Below are 23,608 nucleotides of genomic sequence, written 5' to 3' on the forward strand. Positions count from 1 at the left end.
CTCTGAGGCGATTTTTGTATGTATCATTTGTGTATAAAAATATGTATCAGTACCTATCTATAATGTATAGAAACTGTATAAATTATGAATCACTAAGGTATGTATCATTTTTGTATATAATATGTATCATTTTTGTATAGAAAGTGTGTATATAATTCCAGCATGTGTATATAAACTGTATCAGTCTTGTATAGAAAGTGTATCATAAGTATAAAAGATGTATCATAGAAACCGTATCATTATGGTGTATAATATGTATCACTATTCTATATGTAAAAAAAAAAATATCATATCATTATTGTATAATATGTGTATAATAAATGTATAATTAACGTATAATTTATGTATAATAAAAGTATAATTAATTTCAGCATATGTATATAAACTGTATCATTCTTGTATATAAAGAGTATATGTGTATAAAAAAGCGTATCATTCTTGTATATACTACTAAATATACATATATTATACATATTTTGGGATATTATACATATTTTGGGATATTTCTTACTAAATATACACATATTATACATGTTTTGAAATATTTAACCTTTAGTGGCAACTTTTTAAATTGTCACTAAAAGCATAATTTTTCTGTAGCAGGCCTTTAGTGGCGATTTTATTTTTTAAAAGCGCTTGGGCTGGCCAGCGCCTGGCATTATTTTGGGCCGACCGGCTATTTTTTGGTATTATTTTGGGCCGAGCGGACTCCTGAGGGTATTAGGCCCAAATATTGGCCAAATATAACATTACTTTGGGCCATTGGACACACAGCGCAAAATTGCCCTTCTTTTGGGGTGGTTTTTAAATTTTTCCCCTTATATTTGCGGTCTTTAAATTTTGCCCCTCATATTTGTGGTCTTTAAGTTTTGCCCTTAGTTTGGATACATGAGGTTACGGGTTCGAACCCCGCTCGTGCATAAAATAAAAAATAATTTAAGTGCAAGTGTCGAGAGAGTGTATGCTCGATCCGCATAAAGTCCTTAAGGAAAACTAAAGTTATGCGGAGGGGGCATAACTTTTCCTCAATGCATAGTTTAGTTATGCCTTATGGGGCAAAATTTTCCTTAAGAAACTATCATATGTACAGACTTTAATTAGGCGCATAACCAAAAGTATGCCTCATAAGGCAGAACTTTTCCTTAAGGCAAACTTTTCCTTAAGGCATAATCAAAAGTTTGCCTTGAAAAGTAAAAAAAATAAAATATATGTCTCAAGGCAAAGTCTGCCCTTCTAAGATAACCTTTAGCTTTCCTTAAGGATTATATATGGGATCCGCATACACTCCCCCAGCGCTTGCCGTTAATTTTATTTTATCTTTGACGGCGGCCAACCCAAAACTTGCAGATCGTCGGGCTTTAAACTTAAAGAACACAAATATGAGGCAAAAAATTTAAAAAACCACCCCAAAAGAAGGGCAATCCGTGCAAAAAATGTCCTTTTCCCTAAACTTATTAACTACACCCGTCGAATGGCTAGAATATTTCAAACCAAGATATTTTATATAATTAATATACAGTACTTTAACGGACGCGAATGGTCATGTGATAAGGGGACTATAAGCCTTGAATTGCACCTACCACAAGGCTGTGGACGTGGACCCTTGAAAGCACACAAAACGCCAAGAGGCTTATCACATTGGGTTGACAAGCAATTTAGGGGTGTTCATGGTCCGATTTGACTTGATTTTTAGTTAAAATCAAACTAAACCAATTAAGTCAGTTTTTTCTAATATTCAAACCAAACCAAATCATTATAGTATAAATTCTATCTGTTTCGATTTTGTCGGTTTTATCGGTTTGGTTCGGTTTTTACAGTTTTTTTTTTTGGATTTTAAGAATGTATTAATACAAAAAACCTTTGATTCAAATGCTAACTAAATACGGCTTTGACCGTGATTCATTCAAATCTAAGAATCTTCTTAATTAATTCATTAACTTTATTTAGGTATAGGCCTATGACTATGGGTATAGGAATTATAGAAACATAACATCTACCTTTCATGATTCTCAAGTTACCTCCCTACATATAATTTTTGATATTATGCACGTCTTCTAATTTTTGTTATCTAGATCATCGCGTTTATAAAGATCGGTAAGAAAGCACAGAAGTTAAAACGGAAAATGATAAACAAAAAGACAACGTCATCTACCCAAACTTTTTAAATTCCAATTGCCATTTTCTTCCCTTTAATTTGTTACGGATAAAATGCTAGCTTATTAGTAGTAATTTAGCAAATTTCTTTTTATTTTTGCTTAAACTTAAATGGGCTACACTTTTTTTTCTAATTATTTGAATTCGTATTGGACTTGGAATGAGCCAAATTTTGAAGAATATATATATATATATATATATATATAGATATAGATATATTTTTTTTAAATATGTATGTATCTATTGGTTTGGTTCGGTTTCGGTTCGGGTTTTTTTGGTTTAACACTAAACCAAACCAAATGTTATCGGTTTTTTAAAATTTAAAACCAAATCAAGTCAAACCAAGCTGGTTTTCGGTTTATTAAATCGGTTTGACTCGGTTTATCGGTTCGGATCGATTTTTCGGTCTCATTTGAACACCCCTAACAAGCATTTATCATAGGTTCAAGTAGATATGAATGTGGGCACTGGGGTAGTGAGAGATATTTTTACATTATTGTTTAATAAGAAGAGGAGTGTCAAATGGGCGGGTAGAGCTGAACGTAAACGGACTAAAATTGACTGAATTAATAATGAGTAGGTCATTAGTCAAGGATTCACCCAAAGATTACTTCGGCTGAAATGAATGGGTCAAAATGCGCTAGACAAGCAACAACCCAGCCGACCCAACTTACCAAGTTTTAATTTATTTGTTTGTTTGTTTTCAAAATTTGTTTAATTAAGTAATAAAATTTAATTTTATTTATAATGAAAAAGTCTATTGACCAAGTTTCTCATGAATTAATTTAATTTGGGGTACATATTAGCCGAACCTTTAGATGAGCTGAATTGGACATGTCAAAATAGATTGAATTAAAAAATAGGCAGGTCATATTTTTATAGCCTAATTTTGCCACTTCTAAATGCTAAATTATAGTAAGAAAGTGCATAATTTAGCGTCAACTCATCATGCAATTGGTTCAAATTTTTGTTCGTTAGGTCAGTCTGATTGTCTTTAGACATAGTTGTACATCAAGCACTGCAATTGAAGGTGTTAGCTATATTTCAATTCAAAGTTTTCTCCTTGCTTTCAACCACGACAAATATAAGTAGTGAATATTGAAAATCAAGTCTTTAGTCAGTAGTGAGTCTCTTTATATAATTGCACAAACAAGGAACATCAGAAGCATATGTGTGATGAGATCTACAAAAACGTGCAACTTTCTACAAAATCTACCAATCATCTTTACAAAAAGGACGTGGGCTTTAAAACAAAGAACGGAGATTAGTTCTATACATTATTGATTTAAGTTAAAACATTATAAAATAATAAATTTCACTATCTGTGTAATTAAAATTAGGGAAAAGAGGTCAAGAATACCCCTCTACTTTCTTTTGTTAGCTAAATTTGCACTCCGTTGCAAGTTAGGACTATTTATACCCCGCCGTTACGAAAGTAAATAAAAATACCCCTCAATCGGATGGAATCCCTCAAATCAACCTCGATTCCCCAACTTCACTTAAAATTACCCGATTTCTCTTTTTTAATCCAACCCGACCCGACTCACCTAATTAAAATCTGAGGTTGATTTGGGATTCCATACAATTGAGGGGTATTTTTGTTTACTTTCGTAACGGCAAGGTATAAATTGTCCTAACTTGTAACGGAGGGCAAACTTAACTAATAAAAGAAAGGGAAAAGGGTCAAATATACCCCTCAACTTTAGTTTAATAGTTAAATATACCATCCGTTAGTCAAAGTAGATAAATATACCCCTTCCGTTAGTCAAAGTAGATAAATATACCCCTTCCATTAAGAAAGTACACAAATATCTTTCCCTCAAATACGTAATCCCCAATTCCACCATTAATTACTCGATTTAACTTAAAAAAAATCATGTCCGCCCCGCCCCGACCCGCAAATTAAATTCTTTCCACCTAAATATACCCACCACCACTACAACCAACCCTACACAACCACCACCACCACCACTTCCACCGCCACAACCAGTAAATTCTTCATAACCATCCTTAACCACAACCGCAATTGTTTTGTACCTAAAACTTCAAGAGATTGTTGATTTTTAGTTTTAATTTTAGATTGGAGGACCGTTGTTTAGAAAGGAGGCTTGTGGTAGGGATTTTCTAGCCTTTTTGAGCCTAAAGCTTTCATTTTTTATTTTAATGTTGCTAGCTACCTGGATATGTGATACTTGAAAAAATTTATCTCAGTTTGCTCCAAGTCAAAGCTCTCTCTTGGATACCTAAGTATTTTATAAAGTGTGAAATATTATAATAATGATGTTTGACTCATGACAATCATGCTTTCTCTGGTATTTTGCATATGATATTCAATATTGTATTAAGGATTTAATGTATTTACTGAGATCGAATAATCTTTTTTGTTTTGTTCAGTGATGTCCCAGGATATGGTTAAGGATGGTTATGAAGAATTTACTGGTTGTGGTGGTGGTGGTTGTGTTGGTGGTGGGTATATTTGGGTGGAAAGAATTTAATTTGCGGGTCGGGGCGGGTCGGGCATGATTTTTTTTAAAGTTAAATTAGATAATTAATGGTGGAATTGGGGATTTTGTCAACTGAAGGGTATATTTGTATACTTTCTTAACGTAAGGGGTATATTTATCTACTTTGAGTAACGGAAAGGGTATATTTATCTACTTTGACTAACGAAGGATATATTTAACTATTAAACTAAAGTAGAGGGGTATATTTGACCCTTTTCCCTAAAAGAAAATAGACGGGTATTTTTGACCCTTTACCTGGTGCCGTTTGGCTGTTGTTTTAATAGAGTTAATACCTGCATAAGAATCAACATAATGTAATACATTGTTTGGTTTTAAGAAGGGAATCTCGGTATAAAATCTAGCATAGCATATATAATATTTGTTTTTTTCTTCTAAATTTTCATATATAATATCCTCATATATAAACAAAAGTGGATTCAATAATGGGTTCACGAGTTTGACAAAAGTGTTATGTGTTGCGTTTATATTACTTAATCATAACTGTCGGACAGACAAGCAAGCGCCTGTAGCTCAGTGGATAGAGCGTCTGTTTCCTAAGCAGAAAGTCGTAGGTTCGACCCCTACCTGGCGCGTTTGTTTTTTGTTTTCATGTCTAACATGAAATCCAACATCTAGTTAACCTTTTTGATAAAACATTTTCCACTTAAATCAAGTATAGAATCGACATGTCTACTGAAAAAAAAAAAATCGACATGTCTGAGTGAGTATGCAATTTAGACTTAGAATGAAAGAACATAAATTTACCAAAACGCAAGACGACTATCTGCGTATGCTTAACCAGAAAAATAAAAAGGACTCTTCAGACCGTGAAGATATATGTAGATGTTGATAGCCAAGCCGTGTTTATTGATATCCCTGCACTTGCAGAAATTCTAAAGCAGAAAGCTGAAATGCCATTATGCCATTTACTAACAAAATTAGCGCCAGCATTAACAAAATGAAACTTGATTTCTGAAACAAAAAGCAAAGAATTAAGTTGGAGCCTGGAGGAGTGCCACAATAGGAGAAACAATTGTTGTAATGCAGCAGGACGAATGCCTTTCTCTTCAGCTCCTTTACAAAACAAAATTCGTTTTGTCTGCCTACAGATTCTCAAACTCATGTCTGCCAACTACATATGCGTTTGGTGCAAACGGTTGTTCATTTTGATCAATCTGATTTTCTTTAGACTCAGCATCAAGAATTGCACCTCTGGGATTCAGCTGATCTCTCTCTGCTTTTATTCTCACTGCTATAGCTTCACTAAGAGCTTCCTCTAAATATGATATTTCCTTCCATAATCTAGTAATTTCACCTTGAAGCTCCAAGTTTTCTGGCCTTGTCGACATTTGATGATATTGATTCTCCTCTAAATTCCCCAGCATAGTCACACATATTGTATCTTCATACCTCAAAATTGAGACTAGTCGTTTCTCTTACTGCTCAGCCTCCAACTCATCAGTCCGCTCATGCAACCCTTTGCCATCATCGTCGCTCTGTGTATCCGAGTAGTTAATGATGGATAAACTGATTCTGATTTATAAGAACAACTAACACGCCTCAGGCAGTGAGGTTTCCATTTAACAGAGACAAGGCTAGCTGCTTAGAGCCCGTATTATGTGTATGTGAAGGAAGTGGAGATGGTAAATTGGAAGGTTTAGTAAAACCAACATAAGAGATGGCCCCAATCTTCAACCCAGGAGTGGCTTGAAGATTTAGTCACTGTCAGAAATCAACTTTCTATCTTCATTCATGAATCCTTAATTTTATACTTATTCAATTGGTAATATTGATTCCATTCGAAAACGATGTCTCTTAGTTTCATACTCCAATTTTTCAATGTTTAAGTAACCTTTGGATGGAAATTACTACAACCAGGTTTCCGGGCCAACAGCAAATATTTTCGTGGCTAGTTGCTGCACATAACAAGCTTACTGTAGATGCACAAAACAAATAACAATGTCCTTAATACCTTTCTTTTAAGGTACTACCTCCGTCCCAATTTAAGTATCTTATTTTTCTTTTTTGTCTGTCCCAAAAAAAATGCCTCTTTTTATATTAAGTAAGTTTTGACTAGTTTTAGACTAAAAGACTTAAAGGAAAGACACATATCTTTAATTTAAGACCACAAGATTCCAAAATCCTCCTTTATTTCTTAAACTACATGCCCAGTCAAACTAAGACACTTAAAATGGAACGGAGGGAGTATATCCTTTTTGTAGCAGAACTACTTGTCTTTACGAGTTGTTACAGCCAAGCGCGCACAGACACATACTAACCCCTCTTCAGACCTTGCAGTGCCACATGACCAGCAGGCGAAAATAAGCCAAAAGCCACAATTATATCCACATTTTAGAAATATCACAAGACATAATCTCACCAAATTGAATCTAAATTGGACCTCCACATATGCAAAGTTGCACCAAAAGTCAATATTTTCCCTCAGGTTAAACATACAAAACTCCAACATACTCTATTACAAGAAGAAATTGTCCAACTAACAATCTCCAAGCCACTGGATCATGTCCCAGCTTTCCGACGGCCAACACGAGCAACGAAACCAGCCTTGATAGGAGCAACTGATCTTCCAGACCCGCACTGCAAAAAATTAAACAAGCAAAAACGATTTTACATCAGAAATAAACAATTTAATTCTAACTTGTTTTCCATGATTCAATCCATACTTATTTTTTTTGAAAATATGATTCAATCTATACTTATTACCCTTTACAAATTGGGGAAAAAAAAAAAAAAAGGCAGCGAGAGAGGATGAAAAATTCAAACAATTTTGAAAGGTGATGCCTTGAAAATAAGAAAGCAGGCATGCCATTCTTCACGTCTATTTTTCTTTCTTGTTTTTTGATTGTGGTTAAAGAGGGGAATACTAAAGAATTCTTGAGGGTAAACAGATATCACATGATCAAAAGCATAAACAATTCAATCAAGAAAAGCAACTCAATAAAAATCAAGATAAATAGACACCCTGAGATCTCGTATTACTTAGGCATATGATCTGGCAATTAAGACTTCACATTCCATCACAGGATGCCAAGCAAGTAGCCTAGAATCTCGAAGCACCGGCACTTGCTCTACGGAAGCCTAAAGAACAAACTTTATACACCCCACTCATGCTGTATCCCATGGTTTCAGAGGGAATAAAAACCTAAAAATACCTAGACAATCGTCTGCCACATAGTTTATTCTCTATTTGTCTGATGAAGAAACATTGGAGCCCAAACTACAAAGATATGATTTTACATTCACGAATGGTAAGATTGAATGCAGATAATAAACAGATATCACGTCTATTTAAAACATACCTTCTCACATCTGAGGAAGAAAAGACGGTTCTCCTTTGAAAGGATGGTATCTGGACTTTTACAGCCATTGCAGATGACATACTCATCTGAAAGCAAAAGAAAGTTGCCGAGAGAAGGATGTTATATTATAGAATGCAGACGCACATAACAAAGCACTATTAACAAGAAAAAACAGGAAGAATGTCGTTTCTGAATAGCTGCAGCCTGCATATAATAGATCAGGATTGGCAATGGAACTTACTGACATATCGCCGAAGGATTCCTTCAAAATTCTTAGGAGCAAATCTTCCCTTGATGACCAATCTTTGCTGCCCATCAAGTGATCCACTAGTCCCCATTTCAGCCAGCAAGAAAGTCATAACATGCTCTGGCTGCCGATGCATCCTAAATAGGAAACAATTACTCAAGCAGTGCAATGAGGGAGAACATACAGAAAGATAAACTGACAAGAACTCACAGGAATTCCATTAGTGATACCCACTTTGACACCATTGACAAGTTTCGGGACCAACTTCAATCAACAATCAGATTTTAAACCTTGATAACACACTAAACTATCAATCATGTCCAGACATTATAATTCTTCACTTTACAAGTTTCAAAGACCAACTGAAAATTCAAATCAACAAATTTTGAATAGCAAAGATTTATCCAAACTTCATGATCTAAATAAAGGTTTGTAAAATCAAACACAGCATAACTAAATAAAGTGAAAAATATTTGTTATAATAGACTAACTATATTCTTCAAACTCACTCCTTGATCTTCACACCAAATACAATTGTGTCAAACAAATCACAGAGAGAGAGAGAGAGAGAGAGAGCTAGTTGTTAGAGGTACAACCAAGGGCTATTTCAGTGCAGCAAGATTTATATGTGTTTGATGTTTGAAAGAATATTAACTTATTATGATGCATGATTGCAAAATTGATAACTTCAGACTGGAATTATTAGCTAGAAAGCCAAACAAATCTTGAGCATATTTCTGTAGCGACTCAAAGTGGTGTTTCAATTTTTCAGGTTCCACTTTCTACAGATGAGAAGATATTCCAATACTGGTCCAAAACTAACCCATCCTCTTGATTTATTAGCTATCTCAAGAACACAGCAGGCAGCAGGGTATCAGAAATAGTGAAATCATTGTGGCAATAAAGATGCTGGTTTCTACACAAATTACATATTCTTAACTAGTTAAAACAATTAATGATGTACTGCAGGCATGGTGCAATGATGATTGTCTATCAAAGTCTGTGATGAAAATGGCATGGTGCAAATAAAAAATACACATCCATGATGCTGAACATAAAACATTCAATCAAAAAGGACACGTGGAAGACAGTAAATGATGCAAAGGCTACAATGAAAGATAACCAAGTGAAAAAGAACTTACGTCTTGCAAAGATCCATGAAATTCACAAACACAGTTTTCTTTGTGCCTTCACGAAGAACCTGAGGCGGCCTCATAACTGTCCTTCGCCTATCTCCAGCAAGCTCAGGATTGTTCTCACGGAGAATGTTGAATACTCTGCCCAGAAGCTGCAGAATTGAAAGCGAAAATCAATTGCCATCAACAAAAACCCTAAAAGCAAACCATAGTGTGCATCAGGAAATGAAAATCAGATCTATGCCACTAGTTCCGTATAGCAAATCAAGCAGGCAATCTTTGCACAAAGAACTACAAACATCCCCTCTTTGGCAATATATACCTAGTCTTAGCACAGATTCCTTGTATTAGAACTGTATACAAATGATACTGCCCTTAAACTTAGCTTATCTTATGGTTATTGAGTTATCCATCAAAAAGTTTACATAGGCATAAGATAATATAACCGTCAAAGTATTACCAAACATTTGCCAACTTTTTGTAACTTATGCTGGCCTTGGTTGTTTTTAATCATACGCCTGGACTAGTTCTGTGGGGCTGGCAGATATGCATTATTACTTAAGTTCAAGTTCATGCCTGGAGTAACTACCAATTATCTGGGGCAATCTAGCGCATTCTGGAAGTCTCTGAGAAGGTATATGCAGAAAATACGAGCAATTGAGAAAATACCTCCTCATATTCATAATCTCGATCAGTTCCCTCCCAAGGAAAATGTTGTAGGACAATTTCTCCAGGTTCTTCATCATTTCCAGGGTGATCTAGAAGAAGAGAGCGGGTTATATCTCAAATATTACAACAATTAAACTCAACAAAGCTGAAAACTGAAGATCTCACCATCCACATCCTCGCCAATGCTTTCCTTTTCATCACTTTGGAGATCAGTGTGTGCCTGTACAATTTTAAAATATTTTATGATAGGTCATGACAATGGATCTCAAGAAAATACTCCTAATTTCTTCTATCATTCATTTAATTTCACTGAAACATTTTGAGGTCATAAGAATAAGCCTTTAACCATTTCTGTGGCACTTTAACCCCTTTGTGAAATCTAATAATAAAAAAACTGGCCATGTTTTGGTGCTCAGGGAGTTATATGGGTTTCTTGAGGTACATAAGAAAGAAATCAAACAATTGTATTTCCTTTCCCTGCCTCTTCACAATTCCCTCCACTCCCACCCTCTCTTTCTGTTCCCTCTCTGTGTAAAACATACATGTTCGTATCGCACCATTCAGTCCTCCGGTTTCCTCTTTTAGGAGGGGTTGGTGCCAGAAAATAGATAGGTTGCAAGATATTCACTAATAATTGAATAAAAAATATTTCCATGTAGGATTGAACAAAACTAACCGGCTTCTTCTTCTTCTTTTTACCAGAAAATGTAGCCTCAAGGCCTTCAGAAACTGCATAGCAAAACAAATGAGAGAGATCACATTCAAGGTTCAAATTTTCTTCAGTAGTTTTATCTTCGGAGGGTGTGGGCATGTGCGCATGCGTGTTTTTTTGGTTTTTTGGGGAGAGGGCAGGAGGTTGATCAGGTGATTATACACTACCACCTCTCTTGAGATTATGGAAAAAATTAGGTGAAACCAAGTTATAAAATTAACGTACCAGATAAATTCTCAGTTTTTTCAGCCAAACTATCAACAGAATCATCTGCAGGATCTTGAATTAAAACCTTCTTCTTTTTCTTCTTTTTTGTAGGATCAAAAGGTGCTATCTGCAAATGTGTAGAAAGAGAGGGAAAAGATAATGAAACCAACATAACAATCACAAAAACACAGCAGCTTCAGTATCATCTCAACAACATATAAATTTGAAAATGGATGCAATACACTAGTGTTTCGTGTTGTATATTTGGATGTAACTGAAGAGGTAAACTTGCGTTAGCAGGGTCCGGGGAAGGCCCGCTCTCCAAGGGGTGTGATCTAGACAACCTACCCTAATGGATGTAAAACCAATTGAGTGCTTTGCGTTGTATATTTGTTGTTGAAAAGGTAAACGACCAACACCATATCTATCTGTAGTTTGATGACAACTCTGGCTAAAACCTAACGGGGAACCAAATGCTCCCTCCCCTGCCTATACATCCCTAGCAAAAGCATAACAGGTTTGAAAATTCAACTCCTTGCTAATGGGGCCACAAGAGGAGCTTTGTAGAAGCACAAACTCTTGTGTTTTAGTTTTTTATATATTTTTTGCAATTAGATCAACCAACACAACTTAGGTTACAAGTGAATCCTATGGCATTACTTATTCTCCTGCATATTTTTAACATTAAATTGTGTATTTAGTGATACTATTAATGAAAATCCAAGCTATCCGAATGTTCGAAAAGGAAGAAAGATCTATGTATAATTGAATTAAGCATCCATCATTTTCTAAATGAATGAAGTATCATTTAAAGTTCATGGAGAATTGTTCTGATGCCACTGAACTGCTAATCTTAAATTGCCTATCCGTAATATTATCAGGGATCAGTATCTCTAATTGTTTAATAAATTTGAGCATATATACCTTTATATTTGGTGTTTGACATCAAGAAGCATCAGAACCTAATGACCAAGATTCCTTGTGCAGATCACATGATATGCTATTGCTCTCTGATGCTGGATGAGCTCACTTGCACCTTTCATTTCCACCATTGCTCTCCATCCTTTCTACCACCTCTAAAATGAACTTTCTACTACTTGTTACGTTCCACTACCAAAGAGAGGAAAGAAGCCCCTCTCCGGAAGTATGCTTCTTTCTCTAATTTTATTTTATATTCACTTCAAGGTCATTGCAGTCAGTTCTGCTCTGGATTGATTAGCAAAGAGGAGAACAGGAACACCTTTTTTACAAAAATCTTTATTGATGTTATTCTAACTTCCCCTTACCCACATAGATTACTACCAACAAAGAACGTTAAAATATCTATGTCTTGTCCACTTTTACACGCTCAATAAAGAAGCCAAAGCAGCCACTGTTTTATGAGATTACCTCATACAAAGATGTGAGCAACGGACTTATGAAAAACTAAGCACTTTATTACGACAAGGAAAAATTCATGTAGAGAATAAAATGCTGAGATTGTCAATATACTTTAATCATTTGTAAAAGATCGCTTATCATCTTTTTCAGGTTACTAATCTATGTCTATTACAACAGTTACCTATTGCTTGACTTTTAAAATTGTGTGAACAATCTTTGGATAAAAATAACTCAATCCTTGATTAGGGCTCTTTATTTAATGTGCCACTTTTGCCTAAAACTTTTTAAAAAACTATTCAAACAGCGTTACATACAGTTAGTAGGGACCTAAACACAGGAATTATCATTCCCAGAGCCGGACCACGCCAATACAAAGATGCATTACCAAGAGATGATGCAACGAGATATAAGCAAATACAGAAACTTCCAAACAGTAATACTCTAAAGAGGAACACAAACAGAGGAAACGCTGAACTTACATCAGCCACCAACTCGTTTTGATTCTCTTCTTCAGCCATGATTGCAGTAAGATCTAAACCAATACGAATCAACAAATTAGCAAACAATATATCTAATTCGGAGTAATATCAGGCAAGAAAACCCTAAATCCTTATAACTAGCTTTTGTAGATACTCAAAAGTACATAAAAACTAATGCAAACTATCGCAATCGTCGAGAAATAGAGAAATCGTACCAACTGCTCCATAAATTTTCCTTGTTTCAGATAATTTCACACAAACTGATAAAACAATAAACCCTAAACCAATACGAATCAACAAATTAGTAAACATATATATCTAATTCGGAGTAATATGAGGCAGCTAAACCCTAAATCCTTATAATTAGCTTTTCTAGATGCTCAAAAATACATAAGAAATAATTCAAACTACCGCAATCCTTAAAAAAAAAATTGAGAAAATCGCAACAATTTCTCCAGAAAATCGTAATGTGTATTATAACTCGCATATAAACCCTAACTAGCTTTTCTAGATGCTTAAAAATAGATAAAAATTAATTCAAACTATCGCAATCCTCGAAAATGGTAAAAGTAACTCTCGTAACAGTCGCTCCAGAGAATTTACCTTGTTTCAGATTAATTCAGGAACCTCAAAATACAAAGAATCAGAAACGAATGTTTCAATTGGATGATTCGTTTATCTTGGATGGAATACAGCGTCTTCTCTCTTTTGGATACTGCTGAGAGTTGCGTTTTTTGTTATTACTCTTATATAAGTAATCAGTTTTGGGCTATATACTTGGGCCGCAAAGCTATTATTGAAGGGAAAAGGACATAAATGGCCATCCGCCCCAAACTAATCCCAAGCTGATGGCCCAAATTGCTCAAAAACCAATATGTAGCCACTAAACTAATCCGTGCAATTCTTCTTTCGAGATGGTCTTTAACTTTTGCCCCTCAAATTAGTGGTCATTAATTTTTGTCATTCACCTAAAATTCATGGGTTCTAGGTTCGAACCCCCGCTCAGTTAAAATTTTTTTTAAAAAATCACATGGCAGAGTTTGAATTTCGCTCTGCCCCCTCCGGCAGACTTTTGCCTTGAGGCATATATTTTTTATTTTATTTTTACTTTTCAAGGCAAATTTTTAGTTATGCCTTAAGGAAAAGTTCCGCCTTATGGGCATACTTTTAGTTACGCCTTATGGGCATACTTTTAGTTATGTCTTAACTAAAAGTGTGCCCCATAAGACATAACTAAAAGTATGCCCCCATAAGGTGGAACTTTCCTTTAAGGCATAACTAAAAATTTGCCTTATAAGGCAAAGTCTATGCCTTAAGAAAAAGCTCTGCCTTATGGGGCATACTTTTGATTATGCCTTAACTAAAAGTCTGCCCCATAAGGCATAACTAAATTATGCCTTAAGGAAAAGTTTTGCCTTATGGGGCAGACTTTTAGTTAGTTGCGGTGATCCGCATAACTTTATTTTTCCTGCAAGATTGTATGCCTGATCCCAAGATACACTTCCTCCCCCTTGCGAAATTATTTTTTATTTTATGCCCGAGCGGGGGTTCGAACCCGTATCCTCGTGTATTCACCCACCTTTTCGGGCTTAAGGCAAAACTTAAAGACCACAACATGTAGGGCAAAATTTAAAGACCACCCCAAAAGTTATGGCAATCCGCAAAAAAATGAACTAATCCCACCCTTCATTTGGGGTGGTCTTTAAATTTTGCCCCTCATATTTGTGGTCTTTAAGTTTTGCCCTTCACTTGGATACCTGAGGTTCTGGATTCGAACCCATGCTCAGGCATAAAATACAAAAATAATTTGGCAAGGCAAGATCGGGTGGCGCAGGCTGATCCCGCATACGTCCTTAAGAAAACTAAAGTTATGCCGAGGGGCATAACATTTACTCAAGACATAGTTTAGTTATGCCTTATAAAGTGCGTACTTTTGCTAAGAACTATGCCTTACAAGGCAAACTTTTAATTAAGGCATAACCCAAAGTATGCCCTACGCGTCAAGTCACACCCTGATTTTACTAGGGTGTGATGGGCACCCGATCCCACATTCGGAGCCGAGCGAACCCACTGACTCTTACTACACACATAATTAACAATTTCAGAAATGATTTCCAGAACATACTTTGTTTTTTTGAACTTTCAAATCAACGGAATCTAAAATACATGGAATTTATTACATAATATAGAACGACATATATCGGCCGATGGAGCCGGATACAAAATCGATGCACCGAACCCACGACTCGTCTGAAAGTCTCTACCGTATACTCGTAAAACATAACATGCATAATCCGACTCGCACCACCCCAGAGCAAGCGGAGCTTGCCAACGCCGCCGGAACATCTCCTAGAATAGTCTCGAACCCGTCTCGGTACCGCGCGCGCACGAAACGCAGCCCCGAAGAAAGCGGGGTCAAGATGAATATGTACTAAGTATGTAAAGCATAAAGGCCAACAAACAGAATCATAACTGAACAGAATCATAACTGAACAAAGGATACAGAGCATAAATGCAATAGCCGGAGTATCAGAAATGCTTACTCATGAAACATAGGCAAATGCATACGAAAAACATGCCATACCCGTCCCCATCACGAGACTCGGAAATGCAAAGTGGTCGCCCCCCCGACGCCGGCGCCACAACATATCATATCGTATCGTAAACGTGCACATACCATAACATATCGACGGCCATATCATATCATACCATATCGTAACAGTGTACACGGCACATCATACACCACAACCCATGTACATATATACCGCTCACACCGAGGCACGGCGAACAATGTAGTGGAATACGCGTGATAACATATCCCGCCCGGCTCGGCTGAAGGAAGATTGAGGCGTCCACGAGTGAGTAGTGAGAAACTAAATGCAATGTCAAATGTACAAGATATACAAGCCGATCGACGGAATAATCAAACGACATATCGAAAAAAAGAAGGGTCCGGACGAAGCATAGTACATACCTTTTAATGACCGCGGAGAATTCTTTTCGAAATAGAACTTTAGGGATCATTTGTGTATATCAAAATATAAAACATATACAGAGACTCGATAGCGTAACTCAAAGGGCAGACCTTATAGTGAGCGTTTGACAATAGTCGAAACATAAGTCTTTAGGACATCGAAATGGTTCGTGTCAAAACGGTCTTTTCCGGCGCTTTCAAATCTCAAGGTGGGTCATAAGACTCAATAAAATAATTATAACAGTTATTCTGAAGAACTTAGAAAGGTAGTTAAAAAGTTTTCTTTAGTTTCCATTCAAAGGTAGTTTAAATAGGATATTAGGAAAAATTCGGATAAAGTGGGCCCACCTCGACCAAATGAGGTGGCGTATGTAAATTACGTATGCTAAACTTCATAACATCATCTATGGGGATTTTAAGGTAATCGGATTTCATTTGCACAAGTTCTGAGGGGTTAGACAACTTTTATAACTATTCGTACAAAGTTCAATTCAATTCTACTGAACGAAAAAGGGGCATTTTTGGACGTGGATTCCGAGGAGTAGAGTTATCCCCGAGGTCCAAATTCAAACCTAGTACATCTAAGACATGCCAAGAGAAGGAATGGGAGAGCTTTACATACCTTTCTTGCTTGTTAAGCTCGTCAAGACTCCAATCCCGTTTCGTCAAAATCCTACAAATGGTCACATTTACCAGTTACTATTCATGAGGTTCAAACTTCCACTGGGTTTAGTATTTGCCTACCGAAATTTCGAAGATCTCCCCTATAAATATGACAAATTTCCGAGATTCAAACTCGCCAAAACAACAACAACCATACCAACAACAATATATAACAACATCAACAATCGACTAGAAACGCATTCTAGCGCAAATAGTCTTATTTTCCAAATAATGCAATAACTCCAAATCCAACTTTACACTTTCAAACCCATATCAATATGTTCACATTCACATACTAATTTAAGATCATTCAAACATAAACCAAGAGCATTCCAAGCTATATCCACTATTCAACAATTCCATCAATTTCCATATTCAATCCAAAATTCTCATATATGCAACGAAACCATTCCAACACATTTTCTACTTACTAATTCATCTCCAACAACAACCTATACTTTAACAACTTCATCATCTTAATATCATAAAATCATATTAATATGACATAATTCTCTACATATCATTTTCATGCCAACTTACCCCATATATGCTTCATTCACATTGTAAAGATTACAACAACACAACTAACATGTTAAACAAAATAAATCCATCATTATTTCACCATAACATAGCCCACGGCCAACATGGCAAATCTCCAACTTCATCCCACTTTCATTCAACTTTCATTTCCAATACAATTTCCACAATAACCACAACTAAATTACAACATAAAATTCAACTCATCCTAACTATACAACATTACATATTTTCGGCCACATGCACACATGTACTTCCGCCATGCAACCTTCTATATTTCTATATATTCTACTCATTTCCATATACTACAACACAAACAAACCTTCATAACATAAATAAAAGGGATGAATTCTTACCTTTTTCTTCTAACTTCTTTACTTCACCCAATTGTCAAAACGACGAAACCAACGGTTTATCTTCCGAAATAATTATACCACGTTGTAGAGGACCCTTGAATTAGTAGGAATACATCAAGAAAATAATTTTTGGGAACAAAATTTAAGGGCACAAAATTTGAGGACCATGGCCGAATGGCCATGGTTGTTATTCTCCTTCTTTCTTTCTTTCTTCTTTCTCAATTTTCTTGAAGTTTCTTGAATGTCCACTTGTCCCCCTCTTTTCCCTTATATTACCAATTTTAATTTCATGGGCTTGGCCCATTTTCTTTCCTTTTTCACCCTATGGCCGGTTGGGCCTCTCACTTGGGCTTGGCTTGTTTGTTTTTTTTTTCAAGCCCAATTACTTAGTCCATAATTTTAGTAATTCATGAAACTAATTTTTTTGAAATTCCAATTTTGCCCTTAGCCTTTTCCAATATTTCCACATCCAAAATTTTCATAGCCAACTTATGTGTCAAACAAGATTAATACATAGCATTGTCCTTAACTTGTTACAATTATCCCAAACTATCCGAACGCGCAAAATACGGGGTATAACAAAGGCGGAGCTTTTCCTTAAGGCATTATGTCTTATGGGGCACACTTTTAGTTATGGCATAACTAAAAGTATGCCCCATAAGGCGGAACTTTTCCTTAAGGCATAACTAAAAGTTTGCCTTGAAAAGTAAAACAAAAAATATATATATATATATATATGCCTCAAAGCAAAGTTTGCACCCTCCGGCATAACTTTAGTTTTTACTTAAGGACTGTATGTCGGATCCGGCATATGCCTTGCGATTTTTTTTTTATGCCTGTGCGGGGTTCGAACCCAGAACCTCAGGTATCCAAGCGAAGGGCAAAACTTAAATACCACAAGTATGAGGGGCAAAATTTAAAGACCACCCCAAAAGAACGGCAATCCGTGCAAAAAAATGATCCTAGTCGTTAGCCATAAAATTAAATAAGACAGATTTTAAATAAAACCATTACTTCTTTTAGCTAACGCCTGTAGGTATTATGCAATTAATTGTGGCATTATTGATCTAGAAGAGTGACATAGTTTTAGAACACAAGACTAGAAAAAATGATCCCACAACTCTTCGACTTGAGAACTTTGATTTTGTTAATCTAATTTGTTCCTTCTAATAATTTGTTACAGCTTATATCAGACCCACCCACCCCCCTTAGACCACCCACTCTCTGGATCCCCCACCCCACCCTAATTCGCTTCTCTTCTCTGTTACAAATTGTTCGGTACTAATTAGTTGCAGCCTAGAAAATCTAGAGAGAGAAAAGAGAATATTACTCTTCTTTTCTCTCTCTACATATAGATCTATGGATATATCATATTACCTATATGATATATATATATATATATATATCATATAAACTAATTCCAGCATATGTATATAAATTGTATTATCGTTGTATATGTGTCACTACTGTATATGTATAGAAAATGTATCATACGTATAGAAATTGTATCATTATTGTGTAGAATATGTATCCCTATAGCGTATGTATAGAAAATGTATCGAAAATGTATCATAGGTATAGAAAGTGTATCATACGTATAGAAATTGTATCATTGTTGTGTAGAATACGTATTCATACAAAAGGTATGTATAGAAAATGTATCGAAGGTATAGAAAATGTATCATACGTTTAGAAAATGTATCATTGTTGTATAGAATATGTATCCCTACTGTATATGTATAGAAAATGTATCATAAGTATACAAACTATATCTTAGGTATAGAAACTGTATCATTGTTGTATAGAATATGTATCACTAATGTATAAGTGTAGAACATGTATAAATCCATTTTGTAGCCTTTTTTCAACTAATTCCAGTATATATATAGAAATTGTATCATTGTTGTATAGAAAATGTATCATTTGTATAAAACTGTATAATTGTTGTATAAAAAATGTATCATACGTATAGAAATTGTATCAGTATTTAGAACATGTATGTTGTTGCAATTTGTGTTTAATAAATGTATTTACTAATTATACACATATTATGCATGTTTTGAGATATTTCTTGAAGGCTCAATCAACGTACATGTTTTGGGAAGAATCGACAAAATAAAATATTATGTTAATGCGTTCTAGCCTGGTGTAAATCCAATCGGCATGCATAAAGTTATAGAACTTCCAGATTCAGACTTCCTGATTTAAATGACATACAACAAACTTAGCAACTCACGAAGGGACCATAAGCATGCTGTCTTTCTAGCTAAAAACTTGATTTAACTTATTAGAGCTCACCAACTGGTTACCATTAAAAGGCGGCCTTTTAAAATTTGACGGAAGTAGTACTCCGTTGTACTGGGTAGGTGCAAATCAAGGATGAGAGTTCATTGACCAAAGAAGAGAGAGACTCTCATTTTTTCACTATAAAAAGGGGAACTAGGCAAAAGGTGTGATCATCATTAGATACTCTCATTTTTTCACTATAAAAAAGGGAAATAGGCAAAGGACATCATCATTACATAGGGAAGGTGAGCGGCGAAAAGGAATTAAAAGGGATTGAGTTTTTGGATCATGTGGCTCGCTGCCCGCTGGGCTACTTGTGTCATTAATTTGGAGTGAACGTGTATTTCGGGGCATTTAGGTCAAATATGGGTCATTAAAATTTATAATGGTCAAGTAGTGTCCTTTTCCCATTATTGAACAAACTTTTAACCGGGCAATTCACAGGAATGGCCTTATTTTGGGGTGGTCTTTAATTTTTATCCTTCGCCTAATAATATGAGGTTTGGGGTTCGAACCACGTCACAGCAAAAAAAAAAAAAAAAAAATTAAAGGCAGAGTTTTGTAACAAAGTTAGGCCTATTCGAGCCAAAGTTAGGCTTGCAGGCAGAATTTTGCTTGCTTCAGGCAGAGTTTGTTGGCCAAAACTCAGCTTCAAGGCAGAATTTTACCTTCAGGCAAAATTCTACCTTGCGAATCCAAATCTCTGCCTTGCGATTTTTTATTTTTTTTACTGAGCTGGGATTCGAACCCAGAATTTCAAAATATTAGGCGAAGGTCAAAAATTAAAGACCACCCAAAAGAAGGACAATCCGAGGAAAAAAAAAAAAAACTTTTGGCCCCTATTTCCAAATTATTTAGCCTCTGTGCTAGGCTTTGAAACAAAATGGAGTATATTTAAATAACCTTTGAATAATAGTATAAGTTAGACAATAAAAATTTAAGCTATCAGTTTTATTTGGTCATACAAGGTTACTTGGTTGAAAAGAAATAAGAGGCTACTTCTTCTTTTTTTTAAATTATTATCAATTTTTGTATGTTTGGTTGAAAAGAAATAAGAGGCTATTTCTTCATTTTTTTAAGGGAAAAGGATTCAAAATACACTCTAACTTTGGTCGAAATTACTATAACACACTCCAAACTTTGCGGGGGTCCTATGACCCCCTAAACTTCTTTAAAGTGGAATTATTAGCTCCCTAGATGATGAGGTGGCAAAGAAATTGTGTGTCCCTCTCTTTAAGAGAGAGAGAGAAGAAATGAAAATGTTTAAAATTTATTTTATAAGCAGTTTTTAGAAATATCTGTTTTTCTTTTTCTCATTTTCCTTTTCATCCTCTTTGTTGGGTTTCTCAACCACCATTAACAGATGAAGCATTAATGCTGTTCAACAAGTTTGCTTTCAAAGAACTCAACCTACAAGTTTTCAACAGATTAATCGTCATTGGATAATTGAAAATCTGCCGAGTACCAACATCTCTCTCTTCAACTCCGGCGATCCCTTTGTTTCTTTGATTTCATCTCTTCTGTTTGCCCCTCAAAATCCAAAAGATAAAATCAAATAAAATTCGGAGTCTCGAATATTCAGATCAATCGGGATGATGGCCGGAAATGTGAATTTGCTTTTTCAAATGATTTGGGTTTTCTATTGATTTGAATTTCTCAATGAAGTTTCTGCTAATTTAGTCTAAAAGGAAGTTTTTGAGATGTTTTTGTTGGATTTTAATGTGAGATCCTCTACGTAGTAAAGGTCTAAATTGAGAGTTTGGGTGTTAATGGTGGAAGAAGGTATATAAAGAGTAGAGAAATAAAGAAGTAGGGAAAATTCTGAAGTTTTTTTTTTTTTAATGGTAAATACAGTGTCAGGCGCGTGTATTCCACCCATAAACATAAATTTGGTTTCGACTTTTTAAGGAGGTCATAATTCCACTTTAAAATAGTCCAGAGGGGTCACAGGACCCCCTCAAAGTTGAATTGTATTATAGCAATTTCGGCAAAGTTGAAGTGTGTTTTGAACCCTTTTCCCTTTTTTAAATTATTATCAATTTTTGTATGTTTGCTATAGATGCTTATTTGTTAGTTACTAGAATTATCTTTCAAGTAATTTGAGCTGTTAAATTTTTTTATATTGTATAAAACTAAAATTTAAATATAACTTATAATAATCATATTAAAATATTAAGTTCAAGAATGATTTTTTTTTAATTATTGATGAGTATAAAAATATTTACACAATTACTCAGGTACACATTATCAACTCAACGAGCTCTTAAATCAGCCCTCATCTCGCTCGTCGATCATCATTTATGGCAGAAAAATTGGTTGTTGATCTAGAAAATATACTTTGATTGTTGGTCGTCGATCATAAACACAATATACGTTGGTTGTTGATCTAGATAATATAGCATCCTCTCTATTGATATTTTCCCCTTTCAATATGTTCGTTCCAAATATTATTTGATATTTTATTGGTCTACAAATCTTCGTTTAATAGGCTTTGTTGGATGGAACTCTTGTTCCATATCGCCGTTATATTTACATCAAATTATATAAAAACTTTTAAGATGAATAAATTAATAGATTGGTTTCATGTAAATATTAAGTGCGACTGTGCGAGTAAATATTTTTGGTTAAAACACTTGTCTTGCTTGTAAGGGAGATGGCACTCCATGTTTTCGTGTTTCTATCAGTTTAAGGGGACATGCATTTGATGACTATAAAAGCCATACAAGTGTGACGCTTCCTTAAACATAACGTGCTTGGTGGGAAAGTTTGAATTCTTTTCCTACATAAGTGGGAATTGTTTTTCTTGATGAAAAAGAAAGGGGAGACTAGTCGGAAACTACAAAGTATTTATGGAGTTCTAAGATTTGAATTTAATCATCAATCATCATAATACGGACATCATATTCTAGAAGAATGCGAAGACATTCTTGTACACGTCCTCCAAGACAGCTCTCGTTGCACAAACTAAACTTGTTAACATGTCATGTCCTTACCCCTAAGTATTGAAATACTGAAGTGAGAAGTATTTGAAGTGAAATAACCATTATTATTACATATCTTCAAAAACTTTTACTTCAAATAAAGTTTATGTCAAAAACCAACCGTTTCAAATATTATTTCTCAATTTTAAATTCACAACTCATTTTTTCAACTTCGAATTGTCCAAACGCCCTGTTAAATTTAATTGACTAGATTGCTCGATCTCTTGGCTAAAATCTAAAACAGAAGGAGGTTTTAAATTTATTAAGTTATGATCCCATGTTCTCTGGAAAATTCGAAAGCTCTTCTTTTTTACGATAATACCAAACTATCAAGCTGGCATAGTCGATGTCCAAAATTTTCCAACAAAGGCTTATTTCTGTTCAAGAGATCATATAAGCAGCTGTTTGGACATGGTTTGAAACCATGTTTGGACATGCAATTTGAATTTCTTAAGTTGTATTTTTTTATAGACATAAAAACCCCCACAAGTTATGAAAACCATCAAAATATTCTCAATTTTTATACAATTTTACCAAATGAGCAAGTCATAGTTCATAACAAAATTAATATGTTACTAGAAGGTTTTTCTAAAAAATACAACATCAATTGATCAAACTTTAGTTCAATAAAAAAGAAAATTTAACATCAATAGTAATGTAACTACTCTTTAATATAATCCTTCCACATGGCAGACATAAATAAAAGTTGGTAAATGGTTGGTGGGAGTAATTGTTAAAAATATCTACCAATTTATGAGTTTTTTTTTTTTACAAAATATAAACTTATGGGTCAAGTTTTATATTTAAAATTTTTGAAACCATGGTTTGAAACCCCAAATCATGCCTTTTTGGATGGATGATTTGGGATTTCAAACCATTATTAAACTACGAGATTTAAATCGTACGTCCAAACGCTGATTTCATTTTATGATTTCAAACCATGGTGTCAAATCGCATGTCCAAATGCCTACTTAACAGATTCACATAATGTTATTGAACTCAA

At 34.9% G+C, this 23,608-nt stretch overlaps 1 protein-coding gene and 1 non-coding gene across 3 annotated transcripts in view; one reads left to right on the plus strand and one right to left on the minus strand.

Annotated features, from left to right (window-relative positions):
- Positions 1–5,178: 5,178 nt before the first annotated feature.
- On the plus strand, positions 5,179–5,251 carry TRNAR-CCU (transfer RNA arginine (anticodon CCU)). Its single transcript has one exon. It is a non-coding gene; the product is annotated as a tRNA-Arg (tRNA).
- A 1,729-nt stretch (positions 5,252–6,980) lies between these two features.
- Positions 6,981–23,608, minus strand: part of LOC132052972 (eukaryotic translation initiation factor 2 subunit beta) — a 31,873-nt gene continuing 15,245 nt past the window's right edge. Inside the window, exons 1-10 of one of the 2 annotated variants that reach the window (XM_059444731.1) lie at positions 13,412–13,572; positions 12,809–12,861; positions 10,968–11,076; positions 10,707–10,759; positions 10,196–10,250; positions 10,031–10,119; positions 9,368–9,513; positions 8,220–8,362; positions 7,979–8,064; positions 6,981–7,256 (exon numbers count right to left, since the gene is read on the minus strand). In XM_059444731.1, coding sequence (XP_059300714.1) covers positions 7,179–7,256; positions 7,979–8,064; positions 8,220–8,362; positions 9,368–9,513; positions 10,031–10,119; positions 10,196–10,250; positions 10,707–10,759; positions 10,968–11,076; positions 12,809–12,847 — 798 coding nt within the window. In that variant the 5' untranslated portion in view covers positions 12,848–12,861; positions 13,412–13,572 and the 3' untranslated portion in view covers positions 6,981–7,178. Of the gene's footprint in view, positions 7,257–7,978; positions 8,065–8,219; positions 8,363–9,367; positions 9,514–10,030; positions 10,120–10,195; positions 10,251–10,706; positions 10,760–10,967; positions 11,077–12,808; positions 12,862–13,411; positions 13,573–23,608 lie in introns of those variants that run through there. The other variant, XM_059444732.1, reaches the window with a different exon arrangement.

The sequence above is a fragment of the Lycium ferocissimum genome, chromosome 4 (genome assembly GCF_029784015.1).
Source record: "Lycium ferocissimum isolate CSIRO_LF1 chromosome 4, AGI_CSIRO_Lferr_CH_V1, whole genome shotgun sequence".
Taxonomy (NCBI): Eukaryota; Viridiplantae; Streptophyta; class Magnoliopsida; order Solanales; family Solanaceae; genus Lycium; species Lycium ferocissimum.